This window comes from Lissotriton vulgaris, chromosome 2_1, assembly GCF_964263255.1.
Source record: "Lissotriton vulgaris chromosome 2_1, aLisVul1.2, whole genome shotgun sequence".
NCBI lineage: Eukaryota > Metazoa > Chordata > Amphibia > Caudata > Salamandridae > Lissotriton > Lissotriton vulgaris.
This window is the reverse complement of record NC_141687.1, coordinates 1,291,986,177-1,292,006,796: the sequence shown is the minus strand read 5'-3', so window position 1 is coordinate 1,292,006,796 and position 20,620 is coordinate 1,291,986,177. Positions and strand designations below refer to the sequence as shown.

General features: G+C 43.2%; 1 protein-coding gene across 4 annotated transcripts in view; it reads right to left on the bottom strand.

Annotated features, from left to right (window-relative positions):
• Positions 1-20,620, bottom strand: part of SLC35F5 (solute carrier family 35 member F5) — a 681,969-nt gene that overhangs the window by 507,472 nt on the left and 153,877 nt on the right. For all 4 annotated transcript variants that reach the window (XR_015308472.1, XM_086957058.1, XM_086957057.1 and 1 more), the window contains one exon: positions 9,818-9,961. Coding sequence is in view for 3 of the 4 variants with exons in the window: in XM_086957058.1 (XP_086813184.1) it covers positions 9,818-9,961 (144 nt within the window). In the remaining variant the exon portion in view is untranslated. The remainder of the gene's footprint in view (positions 1-9,817; positions 9,962-20,620) is intronic.

Here is a 20,620-nt window from a genome sequence, read left to right as displayed (position 1 = left end):
TTGATTATAGTACAACCCTAATCAAACGTAGTAGAAGAAGGACACTACACAGGTGTGGATTCGTAAACTATGCCCTTCTTTATTATGAGCCTATTAATCTTAATAAGGTCTATCTATGTTATGTTCATAGTGTGGCATAAGTATATGACCTCAAGTCACCACATTAGATAGTGACATATAGCACTGCTGCATTATACAGTTGGTAATCAGTATCAAATATCTCACATATGTGTCATTTCTCCACATAACCATGTAGGTATCATTGATGTGCTAAATAGTCCACCCGTGGGTTCCCAAAGAGTCTTAACAACATTGCCGGTCCATACTGGGACAGACATGTTTGGACATTACAATATCAGGTATACATATTCATATACTGTGACGGCATTGCAGTCTCTTCAAACCCCCATATCCTGCCTCGCTCATTGTGGAACTTTGTAATCATAAGTTCTCTGTATGGATCTTTTCTATAACCAACAACATAGTGTGGAGACTCGTGTTCTATCCTGTTGAGTGAGGTCATAAAAGCCTTAACGGATATCACCACCTCGGAAAATTATTACATAGTCGTAAATAACATCAATTCTTCATCCAGACTTTGTCAGTCATAGGTTTTAAAAATGATTTTTTTCCTATTCTTCTATTGGAGAGCACAGTAGTTTTCATACCAGCACATGGAAGAGGTCTTATCTGTTTCCGTAACTCTTCAAATATCACCTCTCTAAAACAGCACGGTAGGATGGCATGCTTCCTTGCAGTTATCACTTACTTTCTGAAATCTTTTTCTTTTTCTAAAAAGGAATACACGTCTGTGCCTTTATATCCTGGTGGTGGTGTTGGCTGACATCTTATCACCTTTCCAGATCAATCTATCACAACATTATTTTGCTAACTTCAGGCAAATTGTTGGAGCATTTTCTGTTCAATCAACTGAGTATAAAAGAATTGTGTTTTCTGCAAGGGATGTAACTTACACATGTTTTCATTTTGAATATTTCAGATGCCCCAACCACTCGCCTTAATTCTGTTGCATTGATGGTCCTAAAGAAGGTGGTCAAAAATTGTCAATACCCACCGAAACATGCGTTGACCCGTCTGTGAAATACCCGGCCCACAACACTCTGACGAAGACTGTAACACACCTGTCTTTTGGGTGACCATATAGTGTATGCGATCTTGGGAGGGTAGGATACGAGTTGTGTTATATATGTGTATGTGAGAGACTAGTATGTAAATGTGGTCAATCTGTAGGGGTCATTTAAATTCTTATGAAGGACAGCATTCATGCTGATTGCTTTACTCCAAAAAATGAAAATGTGAAATATTTATACAAATAATGAAAACATTATTTTGGAATAAAATTAATTTGATGTCAAAATAGTAAATTGCTTATGCATCATGTTTTTCATGTGTTTCATGTAGGTAGCCCCATGGAGCTGGGATCAGCTTTTGTTAACCCCTTCCCTGCTCATGACGAGCTCAGCTCGTCATGAGGTACGCCTGTCGTACACGCATGACGAGCTGAGCTCGTCATGTAACTCGGGATTTGCGAATCTTTAGCGCACAGCGGGAAAACGCTTAGCGCGGATGGTGTTAAAAGAAATATAGGTCAAGTGGTAGGTTTCAATACTGGTTTTGGTTGTTTGTTGTCCCCCTTTTCTCCCAGACCTACAAAAAAAGTTAGAGGGGGTTCCCTTGATAGTGTGCATCACTGATGGATCATCTGGGAGAGTTGAAGATCAGAGGACTCTGGTTTCCAGCGGAGATCCATTTCTACATCAACCTATTGGAGTTGCAGGTCATTCACCTGGTGTTGACAGCCATCCTAACATCCATCAAACAAAAACTTGTCCAGGTCTTTCGGTTCCTCATGGACAACACCGCCGCCAAGTGGTACTGCAACAAGTAGGGTGGTATGGGTTCCTGTGCCAAGAAGCACTTTGTCTTTGGAGCTGGGAGAGTACAAAACGAAAAGATGTTGGAGAGTTGGAGTGTGGCTTTGAGACAAAAGAATGGTTCTGTCCGACTCAGACTGAACTGCGGTCGTGTGCATCACTACGGCTGTGGAATGGGACCTCAGTTGAGGCAGAGATTCATTTGGCTCAGAGTCGGACATGACAATAGGAACCGGGAAGTCTTCATCTGGTGCTAGCAGTGATGTCAAAGGAACTGGAATGGATTCTGGTGCAGGATTGCAAGTCAGCTCTGGTGTCAGAGCCAAACCTGAGGCGGGTTCAGGAAGCACAGACTCTATTGAAGGTGAAACCCACTGGCAATAACCTGACTGAAAATCTCCGCTTATCGTTAGGGCCCAAAGGCACACCAGAGGGAGCCAGTGGAGTGACAAAAAGTTGCAACTTGGCCTCACTAAAGGTCTCAATCTGTTGCAATGTCGCAGATGGACCTGGAAACACAGGTTGCATTGGAATCCATTGCGGGATCAGCTCATTGGCAGGAGACTGGGGACAAGACAGCAAGGCATTCTGATGTCCTTGCGACTTCTCAGGCTGAGAGTTTTGGGACTAGAATGCATCCTACTTGGCCTTCTTGCTTTTCTGTTTTGACTAAGAATTACTGGAAGATTTGTACACTGAAGAGGACATGTGTAGGCAGCTGGCTCTTTATGTGATATATCAAAAGACTGATATATCATGTAAAGAGTCCAGGGTTCACTTTGAGTGGACAGGTGCTTGCTATGCAATCCAAAAGTGCTCTATTAGAAGGTAGTGTGGTCGATCAGCCTTAGGCTTAACACAGTGAGTGCAAGACATTTGCAAATACACAGAAGGATCAATACATGACACACAACTCAAGAAGGAGGTCCACACCAATGTATAAAAATAGCAAGTATCTTTATATATGTTTAGGCATCAGAGAAAAATCACTCACAGTGCAATTTCTGAGTTCTGCAATGTTATCCTATTGAAGAAAGAACAAGTTCTGCAAACTAGTATAGTACAGCGACTTACAAGACCAATCTCCAAGAGTTAAGATGAGTGGTGGGCAAGGTCCAAGGCAGCAGCAGCAGCAGTAAACCACCAGCGGCCTGGCGCAGGGTGCAAAATAGCGTTTGGAGCCCAATGCTGGCTACTAAACATCTGTCCAGCTTTATAGAGACTAACATCTGTCTGGACGTGGCTCAGTTTGGCTTTAGGCCAGCCCACGGTACTGAGTCTGCATTGGTGACCGCTTTGGATGACCTTCGTTCGCGTGTCGACCTTGGCCGAGCAGCCTTTTTAGTGCTGCTCGACATGTCGGCCGCGTTCGACACGGTCAACCATGCCATTCTGGTAAGGAGACTAGAGGAAGCTGGGGTGTCTGGTCTGGCCCTGGACTGGTTGGTCTCTTCTCTTGGTAATAGACGCCAGGTGGTAGCCCTGCCGCCCTATCGATCTGACATCAAAGAGGTGGGGCAGGGAGTACCCCAAGGGTCGGCCATCAGCCCCATTTTATTTAATCTATACCGCCGTCCCCTGGTCAGGCTGATTAAGTCCTTTGGCATTGCGGTCATCAACTATGCCGATGACACGCAACTTATCTTCTCTTTTGAGGGTAGGGATGCTGTGTCGCAGAAGACTTTCCATCGCTGCATGACAGCTACAGCGGATTGGCTGAGTCTAAACTCCCTGCAATTTAACAGCTCTAAAACTGAGGTACTGCACTGTTCAATGGATCGCATTCTTCGACCTCTGCCACCGGATTTTTGGCCTTCTTCCTCCCAGGGCTCTGGGTTGGTGGCAGACTCAGTTCGTAACCTGGGGGTGATGTTCGATTCCAACTTACAGTTAAACACGTTTGTCAACAAAACTGTGGCTACGTGCATGATGCTGTTCCGCACATTGCGGAAGATTCTATCTTTGCTCCCGGCTCACGCCCGACCAGAAGTAGTGCGTAGTATCATTTTAAGCAGGCTCGATTACTGCAACGTGCTACTTCTGGGCACGCCAGCCACCTTAGTGGGTAAATTGCAGCGAATACAGAACATGGCGGCTAATTTGGCCCTTTCTAGACGGCGTTCTGATTCCTCTTCCTTGGCGCTTCTGGACCTTCACTGGTTGCCAATTGTCCAGCGCATTGATTTTAAAGCACTATGTATAGTATTTAGGGCCCTTCATGGTCAGGGGCCGTCTCCGCTGCAGACGATGTTTTCTTGGTATACACCTTCCAGATCTCTTCGTTCTTCATCAGCCTGTCTGGTGGTAATCCCTAAAACTGTGAGGACTTGGATGGGCGGACGCTCTTTTAGATTCACCGCAGCTAAACTGTGGAATTCTCTACCCCTGCCTTTGAGAAATAAGGGGGATCTTTCCTCCTTTAAAATAGGATTAAAAACATACCTCTTCCCTAGGACAGTGTAAAGACTGTGGCAGTGTAACATCGCATATGGTTGGTTAAAGTCAAAAGCGCTAGGATACCCTTTGGGTGACAGTTTTCTGCGCTATATAAATATGCCATACAATACAATGTATTTCAATAAAGATCGGTCACTGCGGCAAGAGCCTGCAGGCTCTGGCTAGGAGGTCATTTGGACTGAACCACCAAGGGGGTTCAAGACTTGCGATGCTCGGGACGGAAGGAGAGGAGCAGGGGACACCTTTGAGCCTCTACTCCAAGGCCCAGTGGCTACAGGTGCAGGTGTCCTTAGGCGTCATGTTTTTCCTTACTGGGGCAGTCACAGTTGAAGGGGCCTGCGTGCAGAGGTTGCAGGCAACGTCGGGGAGACCAGGAGGGGTGAAATCAAGATGGACTTGAGCTATGGAGGGCTAGGGGGACCTTGTTGACACTGGTGGCCCACTTCAACTCAGGCCAGAGGCGAGGGTGCAGTGGTGACTTCAGGGGTTGTGTTTTGTGAAGTTTCCGAAGCCTCAGTCTTCTCTTTTGGAGTTTCTACAGAACATATCCGCTATTCACAGGAGGTCGTTAGTCTTTTTCGAAGGCAAACAGTCATCCCCGATTTCTGGAGTCAGCAGCTGCAGGATGAGTCGACTTTGGTGCAGTTTTTGACGAGGAATGTCGACAGGCTGGCAGGCTTGGTACCAGGCCAGATGCTTTTTTTCTCCTCTTCTGTTTTTACAGCTCTTCAGTGTCCTCTCTCTTCTTTGGTCGTCGGGATCTGCTTCTCTGATACCAGGAACTCCTCTAAATACTGAATTTAGGGGCATTATGGGAGTGTAGGGCAGTAGTCAATGTGCTACAGACTCTTGGGGTCACTAGGCCCCCTATATGGCCACATCCTGTGGAAGAGGGCATAACCGTTTCCCAGAATTCCTAAGTATGCCATCACAAAGATGGATACTTTTAAAAAATTGTGTCCACCTCACAGTAGCCCACTTTAGGGGTGGTACTAGTCTGGAAGTGGCGCACCTACCTGATGAGCTAATGTTCTCACCTGTCCAGGTGCCAAGGGGGCCCTGGACAAAGGGTTCAGCTTCCTCTCCAGTGATGTAGAGCCAGATTCACATTTCTTTGAGGATTGCCGTCCAAGGAAAGCTAATCAGCACGTCATGTGGGAGGGGGCCCTATTCCCGGACATTTTTTATAAACAACGGGTTGACCCTGTGTCCCTCAGAACCTGGGTAATATGTAATTTAGAAAACTTTATTTACTATAAGGATTTGTTACAGCATTTTGGAGGGTGTATGTTGGTTCTATTGAAAAAACTGTTTGGATAAATGACTTATTGTTTGAACCCGACAGAACCTATTCCCGGACAGGCTTTTGTTCTGGGTCTCCTGAGAGCAGAAGCTCTCACCCTAGGAAGTCAGAACAGTGTCTCGTGTGGCAGGCTGACAGAAACCAATCAGCAAGCACACCAGAGGTGGCAGATTTTCAGGGGCACCTCTAAGGTGCCTGTTGGGTGTATGTATTGGTAAATCCATCAATGGATTCAGTATGGGTTTATCAACACAAGATATTTGATACCAAACATCACATTTTCAGTGAAGCCATCGCGTATCTTTGGAACTCTTTTTCATCAGTGTCCAGCACATGTCTTAATATGGCTTTCCTTGTCCTGGCAGTTATAGGTTTGACCAGCACAGGGGCATATCTGCTCATGTAGGTATGCCTTCACATGTAATATTCAGCATCCTACCTTAGGGCTGTGTGGCCAGCTGTAGAGGTGACTTACAAATATGACATGCAATGGCACACAAGGATGTGTGACATGTCGTATTTTCACTTTTGTCTGCACCAAGACATGCAGCCTGACATGTGCTTGGTGAGGGTTCCCTTAGGGTGGCACAATTCGTGTTGCTGCCCTTAGGGACCCACTTTAGCACCTCAGGCCCTAGGTACCAGGGATACCATTTACTAGGGACTTATAGAGGGTGCTAAAGGTTTTGCCAATTGGGGGAAACAATTGTACAGTTTTAGGGAAAGAACACTGGTGCAGGGGACCTGTTTAGCAGGAACCTGGTACAATTCAGTCAAAATTGCATCAAATACCAGGCAAAAAGTGTGTGGGGGGAATACTACAACAGAATCCCAGTTTCCAACAACCTATCACAACCGGTCACAGAAACAACCTCAAGAGGAGTAATGGGACCATGCTATCAACTTCGAACGGGAGCAGGACTTCCAAGATCCCATTTGGTACAAGGAGATGTACAGCTTTACTTTGCTTTCCCAGATCGCCTTCAGTTTCATATGGCTAGGTCCAAACTGGGGTGGCGTGGTGAGCAAAAGAACAATTGATTAAGACAGGATCTTGGTGACTGGGGTGAATGTTGGCATTGTTCAGCATTCCGTCCATCATTTGTTCCTTCTACTTTTTTAGCCCTAATTGGGAAGGGAATGTCCAGATGAGGGTCCAGCGCTCACTGCACCACTGGATTCAGCCTAGCCTGACTGACGATGCTTGATTCCGGTCCAGGGAGAATCTGGTTTGGCAGTTCGGGCTAGACTGTTCCCTTGAGGAACAGAGTCAAGACTGATTTGCATATATGGCTTGGTCTCTACTGGGGTGACAAAGTGAGTGAAGAATGATGATGGCTCAACACATATCTGTGACTGGGGTGAGTGTCTGAAAAGTTTAAGTGCTCCGTCCGTCATCTCCTTCTGTTTGATTTCCAATAGTTACAATGTTTTAGAAACATTTAAAAATGGATTTGTTGCACTTGCTGCAACATCTGCAGAAATCCCTGATAAAGTTTGCTTGTTGTAGGCAAACCCACTGCAAGGCACAAACTAAAAAATATATATTTGTTAGAAAACAGAAGGTCATGATCTAGTACAATGTTTGTTTTCCTTTTTAAATTTGTTATTATAAAAGGCGATTACAGAGGAAAAGTATCACCCACGCTTTCGAAGTAGACACATACCAATTAACCCCTCCCATGCTCATGACGAGCTCAGCTCGTCTTGAGCCACAGTTCTTGTGTGCTCATGACGAGCTCAGCTCGTCATGACCGTTGGAACGCTCACACGCGGGGATAATTCCCCTGCTGTGCTGAGCGTTCCATTAAATGGGCGTGGTCGTGACGAGCTCAGCTCGTCATGAGCACACGAGAACTGTGGCTCATGACGAGCTGAGCTCGTCATGAGCACCGGGGCGCTGTGCGCGAGCCCCCCCTCCCCCCAGCACAGCAGGGAATGTGCCCCGCAGCCAAGGGGTTAAATTTCCCTCCATAGAAATATTCATCCACAAACCATAAAACACATCCAAAGAAGTCTTGTACTTAGACCAGGCTTCATCGTCTTATGCCCAATTCATGCAAAATCTTAAAAACACATTAAATAAAGAATACTCCCCGCTCCTCATCTCCCCCCAAAGTGGGACAAGCACTTTTTTTAGGAGGCGCTAGTTGGGTTAAGGACCTCCTTTAGGAGAAGGTATGATAGTATTGCAGTCACTTGAAAATCTTCCTGAGCATTTTGAGGGTTTGGAAACACAACACATTGACTGGGTTCACTTGGCCTGTAACAGTGAGAAGTTTATAAATTACTATTTCAAGGTTCTTCGCATCAGTGATTGGGTTGGGTATGGTTTAGAGATCAGGTAGGCCACTGGGTGTCATCTCATAGCAAGGTGTCTTTGCCTATAATCTCTACTTCTGTTTTGTCTGTGTTGAGCTTGGGCAGTTGCTTTTCATCAATCTGTCAACTTTGGACATCCAAGAGAAGAAGATGGTCTGAGTGTTCAATGTTTTGTCGGAGAGAATGAGCAGTGTGTCATCTGTGTAGGTTACAACATTTATTTCATGGACGCAAATAATGCTATTGAGTGAGGCTATGTAGAGGTTGACCAGAGTAGTACTGAGCAAGGTAATCCGAAGAGTAGTTTGGCAGCAGGCGGGGTGAAAGGAGTCAGGATAACCAACTTGATGCAGCCTGTGAGTAAAGAGCAGATCCAATGAGGCCTTAGACCATGAATGCTGGCATCATCTGAGGTTGGATGGGGTGGGAGGCTGTATCAGAGGCAGCGGATGGATCTAGAAGAATGATCAAGTTGCTTACTTCACATCTTATACGTAGATTGTACCTGTGCAATATCTTTTTTTTATCATATTACCCTGCATACTACATCGTTTATCCTTGTACCTTTATTATTATAAGAATCCGGGTTACTTTATCCATATTGCATCCTATGATAACAAAAAATAAATGTGGCAAAAAACAAAAACAAATCAGATAGTACTAAATCGAAATGTGAGCTAGAATGGCAATTAGAATTACCTGGTCAAGGGACATTCCGAATAACATTTGAGTACAACATCTTTTCACCTACAGAGAAGCTAGTAAAACTTTATTTTTGAATATATGTTAATGTACCCTTTTTATGTTACAGACATTCATTATAAAAATTTTATTGGTCATGTAGGAAGAACGACAGTACCATTTCATCTATTTCGGAATGTGACAATGACAATTATTTTGAAAGTCAATCTGATCCAGAACTAACCTTGTACTGGTTACTAGAGTCCCTATCCTCCACTACAATGTTTTAAATTGTGCTTCTCAACACTGGTCACACTTCCCAATTAAATGTAATGCTGACAACCTTTCTGTTAGTAAAGCAATACAACAAATTGTTTACAAATAAAAGGATCATTTTAAACGTTCTAGGATTTCATAATAGAATGCCATCTGCATTAATCAAAAATGGACTCTATACAATATGAATTGGAACCACTTAGCAAAATATATGTTTTATGGTCTTCTTTTGTAGATTATTTGGGGAACCTTAGTTATAACATATGTGTACATTCATGGAGTATGGATGAAGTACATAAACTCTGTGGTGTTTATTCTTTAATAGAGTATATTATGTGTTTAGTATACTTTATTGCTGCTTTCAGGACTCTGTTCCTATTATTGTTTATTTGCAAGATACCTTTTGTTAAGTAACATCGTTTTTCATCCTTTCTTTTGAATCTGTTTACTATTCCTATTTTCCGTTTTTACATTCTATAATTATAGAGTGTATTAGGTGTCAACAGTTTAGAACGTATTCGTTAAAGTGGGCACAATATATATTTTGTTAATATTTATACTGTTACTATTTATGATAGTTTATGTTCACAACTTATCTTCCTAATAAAATCTTTTTTAACAATTAAAAAAATCTAACCATGGACTGAAATTGAAATGTGTTTGTAGCACTGCTATTCCGAAACAGACACAGAACTATCTTCCTTGGCAAGATACCAAAGTCCCCTTTCAAGTTAAACACAATGAATAAAAGTTTTAATTCAGTGGTTCTACTCTATCTGGATAGTTTTATATATGTTAATTTCACATTTGAGGACATTCAACGATCAAACTCTTACAGAAGGTAACTACACAAAACTTAACAACACAGAAATATGTCACTTACAAAAGCAGCTGGTCTCCCAGGAAACTGTTGACTGCACTGCTGCCTCCATGGCTTCCAAACGATGAATCCAAAAAGGTACAGTACAAACATGGAGGTTTTAGCAAAAGTACTGAAAAAGGGTTTTTTGTACTCATCAAATATATACTGAAAAGAAACAAGTTGAAGTGTTACAAGAAAAGGCCCTTAAAACAAAGCAAATAAAAAAAAATTCATGGTACTTCTTCATTTTTGTTTTTGTTTTACAGGTCACAACGTTTAATTCTGCGAAGATATTGCTCAGACAAAATGTTAAGTACAATGTAATCCACAACACAGTTAAAACAAAAAAGACTACTTATGTAAGAGAGTGTACCTTTGTGCATCTTTTACAAATTAACAGTGAATACAGAAGAGTATATATTCACATAATGGTAATGTGGCAATCATCAGTAAATTACAATTACAAAATGGAGTGTGAGAAAACAAACAAAACAACACAAAGGGCACTCTACACAGAGAACAGAAATGTCAAAGCTTCTTCTTTCTCTCGGTACATGCTGCTATGGATACATAAACCTGCCAAGGCAAGCCTGTACCTTTAAATATCTCTTACTCACACTCCCAATCCTTTCCCCTACTATCCACTTCTCCCTACTCACAGAGCCAGTTCCTGAATGCTTCCTCTGAATATGCAAGCGATTATTAAGGCATTGAATGTGTGCGCAGGATAATACAGGGTTGCACAGCACCCTGACGTTGGCAGAGTAAGAAGGAGAGCGGCGGTGTTCCAAGATCAGGCAAAGCCACGGCTCATGCTGCCAAGCAGCTCAGGCTGAAGTCACAGAAAGATCGCAAGAACCCTCTGCCCGACAAGAAGGAGGAGGCACCGCTGCAGTCGCCAGTCACGCTCAAGAAGGAGGGAGAGTGCAGTTAGGAGGGGAGCAGGTCGGCTGATGTACCTATCGCGTCCTGACAGTGTTCCGATAAAGAACTACATAACTGCCTGCGGAGGTGCTGTGCATTTATATTTGTGCTATTATATCTCTGAAAGTCATTGCATCTTCTTCCAGTGCCCTTTTGCTCATGTTGCTTCCTCCATTCAAACTGAACCTATTCATGTTGCTCCGTGTAAACAACTCGCCTCCGGTAAAGCTGTTCCTGCGGGTTTACCGTGGCTTGGCTTGCAGTCCTCACACTCGTGGTGAGGCAGAGGTGGCTGGCCTGTCACAACACTGGCAGCGCCGCCTCCCGGGCAGGAGAATGACATGGCCCCAAATAGGAGCTCACCCTACGCCGCTGGTTGTCAACCAGGGTAGGGCCCGCGCCTAGTGCATCACAGGAGAGGGCTGCGCCTCTGACCACCCTTGACATGGAGAGCCTTAAGTAGGTCTTTGGCGGGAGTGCGGGCCCGCCCATTGTTAAATGCCTCCTTTTGAAACAGGTCTGATGTGAGTAGTAGCTTCAGAGATGCACGGGTCTTTTGCTGTTTACTTTGTATCCACCATCATATGTGATTGACTACAGATATCATTATGAATAATATCTAGCTCACTGGAATGCGTGACAAGCCAAGGACATTATATTGTGAAGGTTAAAAGATGAAGCTGGAGCCTTTGAGTTGAGTTTGTTTATCATTTACCGACCATAGTTTATAGGCGGTGTCTAAACATGTGTCCCTTAGAGTCAGTTAAAAGCCTGTTATTGGATATCTGTACTGCTCGCCTCATTTCGTTGTACTAATGATAAATATTGAATTCCTCAAACTTTATATGTGGCTGTACGTTTGAACTAGTGAAACACTTGTATTCCCACCGTACAAAGAGCATATGGTTAATAGCGCAATGTAAAGCGGAGAAGAGGCTGGGGTGAGAGCGATAGGTACAAGCGCGGCGAACGCGCTAATTGAAAATAGATGGCGGCTGGGGTGAGAGTGGAAGGAACAAGTGCGCCGAACGCAAACGTGCTAATTAAAAACAGATGGCGCACCTGCTGTAACCTCAAGCAGTAGGCCATGGGTGGATACATTTCCTTGGAAAGGTGAGACATGCACCCGCCTTTGCCCAATTGTGTGCTGTCTTTTGTAGAAAGACGCATGCAAAGCCCAATAGGAAAAAAACACACAAAAAAAACACGCATGAGCGTGTGAAAAGTACTGAATGATTCCAAGAGGTCGTTTTCCTAGAGCACCGCATGTGCGCTGCGCTAGGCTCGACCTAAAAATGAGCAACAACATGAGGTATGAATATAAACACTTTAGTACATTTGATACATCCCCATTTGAAACCACGTTTCAAATAAATCAAACAAAAATCTAAAATCAAAAAATCTATATAGATATAAATATTTGATTAATTGAATCCATGGCCTTACGACATCATGATTTACTTAGAATGCAACACTTGATTATCATTGCAGCACAACATATACAATTACTAGAATTCTGAACTGTTTTGAAGTGATTCACTTTGAGCAGCATTTGTGAAAACTACCATTCCCACAATGCTTCTTAATTGTCCGAGTGAGAGAGAGGTATAAATGGTGACAGCAATGATGGACTAATTGATACCGTGATCAAGACCAGTGTGGTTGAAACAAGTAGGTGGGAGTGTTGGGCTGAGTTGCTTTATGACTCAATATAGTACTTGGATATACCACAAGGCGAGTGCAACGTTATTTTCTGGTTGGAATATATATCTATATCAGAACCAAGTTCCCTCCCCAAGAACAGAGTGCGACACAGTTCCAAGATTAACAAGCATTTGCAATGCAATAGGTCTCACATTAGGAAAGTTTGAGCTATTGGTATTGTAAATGACACATTTTTTATTTATGTGTTGGTTTTGAAAATAGCAAAATTAATAGCTTTGTCATTCACAATGCCAATAGTTATAACTTTTGCAAATGTGACACCTGTAGCATTTGTAATGCAATATGTGTTGTATTTACGTGGCTTAGATGTATTGATATTACAAATACCAATGGCTTTTCATTTTTGTTTAATAATTAATACTTAAATAAAAGTCATTGTAATTTATAATGGCAATAGCTTAAACTTTTGAAATAACTTTTGTGAAGATTATGTTCAGTGTATTTTATTGTGACGAAAATCCAAGAGCAGAAGTGAAATATTAACATCTTTTTGTAGCATTTGTAATAAAGCTTGAAACATTGAGAGAACATATTTGAACCAGTTGTTGTTGAATGGTTGCACAGATTGATGCTGTGGTGGCGCTGAGTGATGTTGTGGTGGCGACGAGTGATGCTGTGGCGTTCAGTGATGCTGTGGTAGCGCATAGTGATGTTGTGATGCCCCTGAGTGATGCTGTAGTGGTGCTGAGTGTCGCTGTGGTGACGCGATAGATAGAGTGAGGGGGATAGATAGAGGGACGGTGATAGATAGGGTGAGGGTGTTAAATAGAGTGAGGGTGATAGATAAGATAGTGAGGGCGATAGATAAGAGTGAGGGCGATAGATAAGAGTGAGGGCAATAGATAAGAGTGAGGGCGATAGATAAGAGGGAGGTCGATAGATAGCTAAGAGTGAGGGCGATAGATAAGAGTGAGGGCGATACATAGATAAGAGTGGGGGCGATAGATAGAGTGAGGGCGATAGATAGAGTGAGGGCGATAGATAGAGTGAGGGCGACAGATAGATAGATAGATAGATAGATAGATAGATAGATAGATAGATAGATAGATAGATAGATAGATAGATAGATAGATAGATAGAAAGATGAGTGAGGGTGATAGATAGATAGTGTAATTCTGTGGCACTGAGTGGTATTTGGAGTGTATGTTGCATGGAGGGCAGTGTAATTATGTGGCGTGTAATTATGTGGTACTGAGCGGTATTTGGAGTGTATGTTACATGGAGTGCAGTGCAATTATGTGGCGTGTAATTATGTAGCACGGAGTGGTATTTGGAGTGTATGTTGCATGGAGTGCAGTGTAATTATGTGGCATGTAATTATGTGGCACTGAGTGATATTTGCAGTGTATGTTGCGTTGAGCGCAGTGTAATTAAGTGGCGTGTAATTATGTGGCACAGAGTGGTATTTGGAGTGTATGTTGCATTGAGTGCAGTGTAATTATGTGGCGTGTAATTATGTGGCACGGAGTGGTATTATGAGGAGTGTATGGTGTATTCAGTAGAGTGTAATTGTGTGGCGTGTAATTATGTGGCACTGAGTGGTATTGTTTGGAGTGTATGTTGCATTGTAATTATGTAGCATATAATTATGTGGAACTGAGTGGTATTGTGTGGAGTGTGTGTTGCATTCAGTAGAGTGTAATTATGTGGCGTGTAATTATGTGGCACTGAGTGGTATTTGGAGAGTATGTTGCATTGAGTGCAGTGTAATTATGTGGCGTGTAATTATGGGGCACTGAGTGGTATTTGGAGTGTATGTTGCATTGAGTGCAGTGTAATTATGTGGCATGTAATTATGTGGCACTAAGTGGTATTTGGAGTGTATGTTGCATTGAGTGCAGTGTAATTATATGGCGTGTAACTATGTGGCACTGAATGGTATTTGGAGTGTATGTTGCATGGAGTGCAGTGTAAATATGTGGCGTGTAATTATGTGGCACTGAGTGGTATTTGGAGAGTATGTTGCATTGAGGGCAGTGTAATTATTTGGCGTGTAATAATGTGGCACTGAGTGGTATTTGGAGTGTATGTTGCATTGAGTGCAGTGTAATTATGTGGCGTGTAACTATGTGGCACTGAGTTGTATTTGGAGTGTATGTTGCATGGAGTGCAGTGTAATTATGTGGCGTGTAATTATGTGGCACTGAGTGGTATTTGGAGTGTATGTTGCATTGAGTGCAGTGTAAATATGTGGCGTGTAAATATGTGGCACTGAGTGGTATTTGGAGTGTGTTGCGTTGAGCGCAGTGTAATTATGTAGCATATAATTATGTGGCACTGACTGGTATTATGAAGAGTGTATGTTGTATTCAGTAGAGTGCAATTGTGTGAAGTGTAATTATGTGGCAATGAGTGGTATTGTTTGGAGTGTATGTTGCATTGTAATTGTGTAGCGTATAATTACGTGCCACTGAGTGGTATTGTGTGGAGTGTGTGTTGCATTCAGTAGAGTGTAATTATGTGGTGTGTAATTATGTGGAAGTGAGTGGTATTTGGAGTGTATGTTACGTTGAGCGCAGTGTAATTATGTAGCATATAATTATGTGGCACTGAGTGGTATTGTGTGGAGTGTATGTTGTATTCATTAGAGTGTAATTTTGTGTGAGGATGCAGAGTGTGAGAGTGTGCAGAGTGTGTGAGGGTGCAGTGCGGCATTAAAAAGTATACTGCTTCTGTGTTTGCGCTCAGACATCACTGTGAATGCCATAATAGTTGTGGTATTTAATATCATAGTGCTGCTACATCAATAAATGCACATCACTTGCGGTATACTCTATGCATCAACATAAATAGTAAAATAAAAGACCTATAGGTTGCAATGCGTAGTGCGCTCCGCACTGTTCGAAGAAAGTCAATTTAATAATGAGAAAGGACAGTTTTTGACTAAAATGTCCTTGAAGCGCTGATGAAGGATGTACAAAGAGATTCTACTAATAAATTTGTTACCACGAAGTAACAATAATGAGCCAGTTAGAAAAAAATGGTAAAATACCATCAACCTGCAAAACACAAGTAAAGGCTTCATAAATTAATGAAGCGCAATATATAAAAGTGTCTGTAACCGAAAAAAAGTACAGACTCCATACACAAAAACATGCGCTTCACGAGGTAACAGACTCGCGAATAGGAACAAACGGTCTGGCCTAGGCAAGGTGGTGTGACGGGAAACAAGGACTGGGCGAGAAGGGAGGGGGTGAATGCCAGCAGGAAGGGAGGGGGTGGCAAAGCAGTTGGGGTGTTGCTTGTAAACAACAACCTCTGGCATTGCGCGGACCGGGGCGGGGGAGCGGATTCCTTTGAAGTGTAAACCAGCATGAGTGCGGAGAGAGGCTCATAGGCTGACAAATGGTGTGCGATGTGCACTCGCTCGCACACGTGCACTGTAGGCAATCCGCCTAGAAAAGCCTTTGGGTGCATTTTTTAAAGCCCCTACATAACATCTCGCCAACAAGCATTGCTAAAGCAATGCCTTAAGCGAGACCTAAAAATGGCTTTAATGATCTTTCCTGCGCATGAGGTGAGTAGTCCTTGAAACGCTTTGGCAGACGCGTTTCAGCCACAATTGGCTTTCTTCAGTGCCGATCCCACAGGCTCCTCATTAACCACAGGAGTCAAAACGGTGGTGGTGTTATGGCGACCCCTCCCAGTCAGGTGGTTTCTTGCCCCTCCTCCTTCTTAAGGATATATACACAACTCGCGCTCTCCCTACCAGGCAGACGGATGCTGGTTATTGAAGTCCTCCAAGGGTGCCCATACAGTGATGCAGACATTCCAAACCCCATGTGATGTCCCAAATTCTTGGTAGTCGGACCCCACACCAGCTTGAGTGCCCAGACAGTTGATGGGCCACTTCTACACCCTTTTTCAGGCAAACTCTCTCTATATATATTTGCATTAACACACTTGGCAAGTGCAACAGTTAAATGCATGGTTAATATTAAACACAAGACTAAGCAAATTATACTGGATGTCCTGCAAGAAATCAGAAAGATATATACACTAAATACATCAAATGATTACTTTGGATGTGCACTCTGACTCACTCACACATCACAATGAAAACACCTGAGATGAAACAGCCAAGCCTCACAATGGCAACAATTTGAAACAAATCACCTCACCTGATCTTTTCACTCGACATCCTTGCCAACTCAAGCTTGAGGAGTTGAGGAGCCTGTTGACTGCCAGGCATAGATTTGCGTTCAGGACTCAACTCCCAGATTTTTTTTTGTGACGAAAAGTCTGCCCCACAAATGAGCTCCCAAGCTGCCTGCCAAGACCCTCCTCCGCCTTTAATACCTTTTACTCAACCTAAGATGCAGGTTCTAGAAACCTTGCCCCCTTTCTTCTGTTACGAAAAACTGAGCAGACTGTACTGGTCTGTGTCAAGGTCAAGACACAAGCTGGCAAGGCCCCTGTATTCTGACTCCAAGAGAGAGCTGTATATTCCACACATTTCTCTGGCAACAACAATCTCTGCTCTGAAAGGTACCAAGCACACTTCCCACACATTATCCCAGCAAAGCTTACGAAAGCCTCCATCCAGCAGAAAACAAAACCACCTTGAACGGGGATAAAGTACTTGGGCAATCTGGGGGCCTGTGCGTGCAGAAAGCTCTAGAAAGCCAGTCAGGAATCTGGATGACATAAGGCCATGTCACAGCCAATAGATAACACTTCCCAATGGACAACACATAACACTGTACTTCGAGACCAGAAAGTATATTATATATCATGCTTTCAAATGCACATCCCACGTGCTATTCTAGGCAAGCTGTACTACTCTGTGACAGCTCCCACCTTAAGACTGCAAGATTAAATCTTCAAGGACAAAGGCATATGCAGGACATACATTCATGCTATGGTAAAATTAAACACCAGAGTCAATTGAAGTGATGGTAGTCAAAGGTCATCACGTGGTGTCATACCAAAGGAGTGCCTCTAGCACTACACTCGCCCTTTGGACTCTTCTGGCCATAATGATATAATTTGATAAATCTGGACCGCCAATTGCACACTTTGACATCCAGTGTAAAACTTTATTCATCAATGCTGTGTAGACTCTGAGTGAGTATGATTCAGCTCAGGCGCGTTTACTAGGACAATTACAAAGGGTCAGACAGCCGAGGGGAGATTTAAGTTTGAGCAAATCTTCTGTCGATTTATTCCCTTCCAATTCTCACCAAACCGAGGCTGCCTTGCTCTATACAGAGTCTCTGTAGTACGTAAAAAGGGAGCCTCTTGCCCCTGCATAGTAGATTCAGAATGCAAAGCATGACTCTTAGGAAGGAAGGTTATAGGAGCTTTTGGACAATGAGTAGCCGATTGAGGTGGCATTGATCTTGCTGAAGTCATCAATGAAGACTGTACAATATGACTCCCGCTCACAACCCCTCCCACATGATCAACCAAACTGCACTCCCTTTAAAACTGGGCTGCTGTAATTTCACAGATTGAGAAGTAGCCATTGAATTAGCACTACCACTTGATTCTTGTAGAACCTCTGGCACCTTGGGTACTCTCTCATACAAACTGACCCCTTGCGTGTTGAGTATGGCTAAAAGAATCTTCAATACATTTTAGTCTATTTAAAGTCGGGAGATAGTTCCAACTCGGCATGCAGTATCTTTGTTTCACTTAGGGATCTGAGATGGGTTCTCTCCTAACAAGTGTTGGCTTTTGCTGTTTTACACAGCCTCCAAACCCATCTTTTCTTTTACACAAGTGGTTCCTTAAGGGACCCCCTATCTCCAATGATACTTAAGGGGATAGGAGAATGAGTTAATACACCCACACTAGGGGAACAACTTACTTTCATTAGGGCTGGAGTAGCATTGTCAATACTGACCATAGGACGTGCCCGGGGTCTCATCTCCCCTCCAGACATCCTTCTTTCAATTAGCTCAATCTACTGATAAAACATCTGCAGCTTGTGAGAAAAGAGTCCAGTGTGTTGATGGTCTCGGCTCCTTGGTCACTAGGTTTAGCCTTCCTTTTGCCCATAATGTCTTGTTATAAATATGGGTGTTTGAAATAGGAGAGAAGTAGTAGGCAGTGTATCCAACTGCGCCTCCACAATGCAGAAGATGGCTTCCCCCTCAGCGTGAACAACAAGACCAGGAAAGCGGGGGTTATTCTTTAACCAAAAATAAAAGCAATTTTGTTGTATTTTTTAGTCCTGGGATAGATAAAGAGGGTGGGCCCAGCCCAGCCTCCTCCAGACGATGACGGGCGAAGACGGGCCAGATCTTATCCCGATCTTCACCCAGACACGCGCCCAGGAGAGCCCCACCCTGCGGGAGCCCGGGGATCAACTTAAGCAAGGGGCTCCAGGCGTGGGCATGCTGCTGACGGCAGCAGCGGTGTGCGGCTACGGTCACGTGGCTTCCTGGGGTTTTTTGTCCGCCCCAACAACCGCAAACAAGGACTCCCCTGTGACATAATCATATGCATACTCCTGCAGTGTACTACCCCCTTTCTATTTCGGCATTACTTAGTCCTCGATCTCTCCAAACTTTGAGATACTTGCAAGATATCTTATGGGACAGCTTTACTACATGTATGAAACCTACCACAGTAATAATTCTGTGAATTATGCTATCTGCGGTATCGCACAGAAGTAATTCTCCACCTCGGTCATACATCCTTGCTCAAAACATACACTGAAATAAATAGGTACAAGGATAATTGCTTCCCGAATGCAAAGGTAGGGTGTGCGTAAGTGATGTAGTAACATGCTTAAGAGTTGTCTTTGGTGTAAATGCTTGTATGACTTTAGCTGTAATGTAACACTTTTCATCATTTGAATAAGGTAAAATGGGAAACGGTTAATTCCCTTCCTAAATGTCCCTTTCCATATAGTGAGATTCACTGCTTTAGTTGTTAGTGCAAGCGTTGAGTGTGGTCGAATTTAGCAATATACAGACATTCTTTCACCATTTCCCCACCTAATAAATGTTGCCAATAAAATGTAATGTGGGAACAGAATACATCGGGAAAGAACCAGCCCTGGGGATGATTTACAGTATATTACCAATCCCAATTTCTTAACGTGGCACCTCTCGGCATGCTAACATTGTTTTTCACCAGTCTTTTGCATACATCTATGTATATGGCATGGACCTAGAAGGAAAGCAACAGAGTACTGAAAAAAGGCTTGTAAAGAAATTTTTTCGTATAAGTCTTGCATTTCTATTTCAGAGTGACTGCAGGGTATGTGAGCTTAGCCAGCATCACATTCATCTCCCAAGACGGTGAGTAGGTTTTAAATAGCTCCACATTAAGTATTTCACCATGCTATGAGAATTATGACATAACTATTGGCTACCCCTAACAGCTTGATGTAACCACTAAAATACGCAAATAAATGAGTGCTTTAGTTAGGAACAGAGCAAGGATTTATAGCTCTCCATTTACAATTTGATTCCTCATAGTGAAGTGCTTCCTAAATGTCAACAAAGGGCCACTTTCATGCCCTTTTCCAGTCATTTGGTACCAACATTAGATGATGACCCAAGGTAATTTATATTGGATGTGCTTGCCCAGACTTTAATCCTGAAAAGGGTACAAAGAGCAATTAATGTAGCAACTGTTGCAGCTCCACTAAATACTGGTTCACACCATGACTTCAGCATCGGTGGTGCACTTCTTTAAGACTCACATCCTCACATTTGAAGGAGCTCCAGTCACTGGCAGGCTGGCACACCATTCCTCCTGCCTATAGAGTTTCCCAGATTGCAAGTGTTCATGAGCAGGCTACGAAAGGTCAGTTTGCCACCTGAACAGCTTGACTGTCGACAACTATTAAGGATTGGGAAACAGTTTTGCCTCACCAATTGAGGTCCTATTAGAGCTATCAACCAACTTTAATTCTTCGATTATGACTGTAAACTAGTGATCAGGGAGTTGGTTGAAAAGCCGAAACAATCAAGGACCAGCAAATCAAGTAGACTACTATTTCCTGCTCAAGAACTATTGGTATTTCTTGTGTACTACTATAGACATTTGGTCCAGAAGAGTTCTGCCCCTCTTCTTGAAGTTACTGTGTACCTGCTTTTTGGATAATTACCCAGTCACTTCAATCACCAGTTCCTGCTGGGGAAGCCGTTTAATCCCAGCATATGCTCCATGGAAAGGTTTGCCTAGGGTACTCCGGGTCTTGCCCACCCTTGCTTC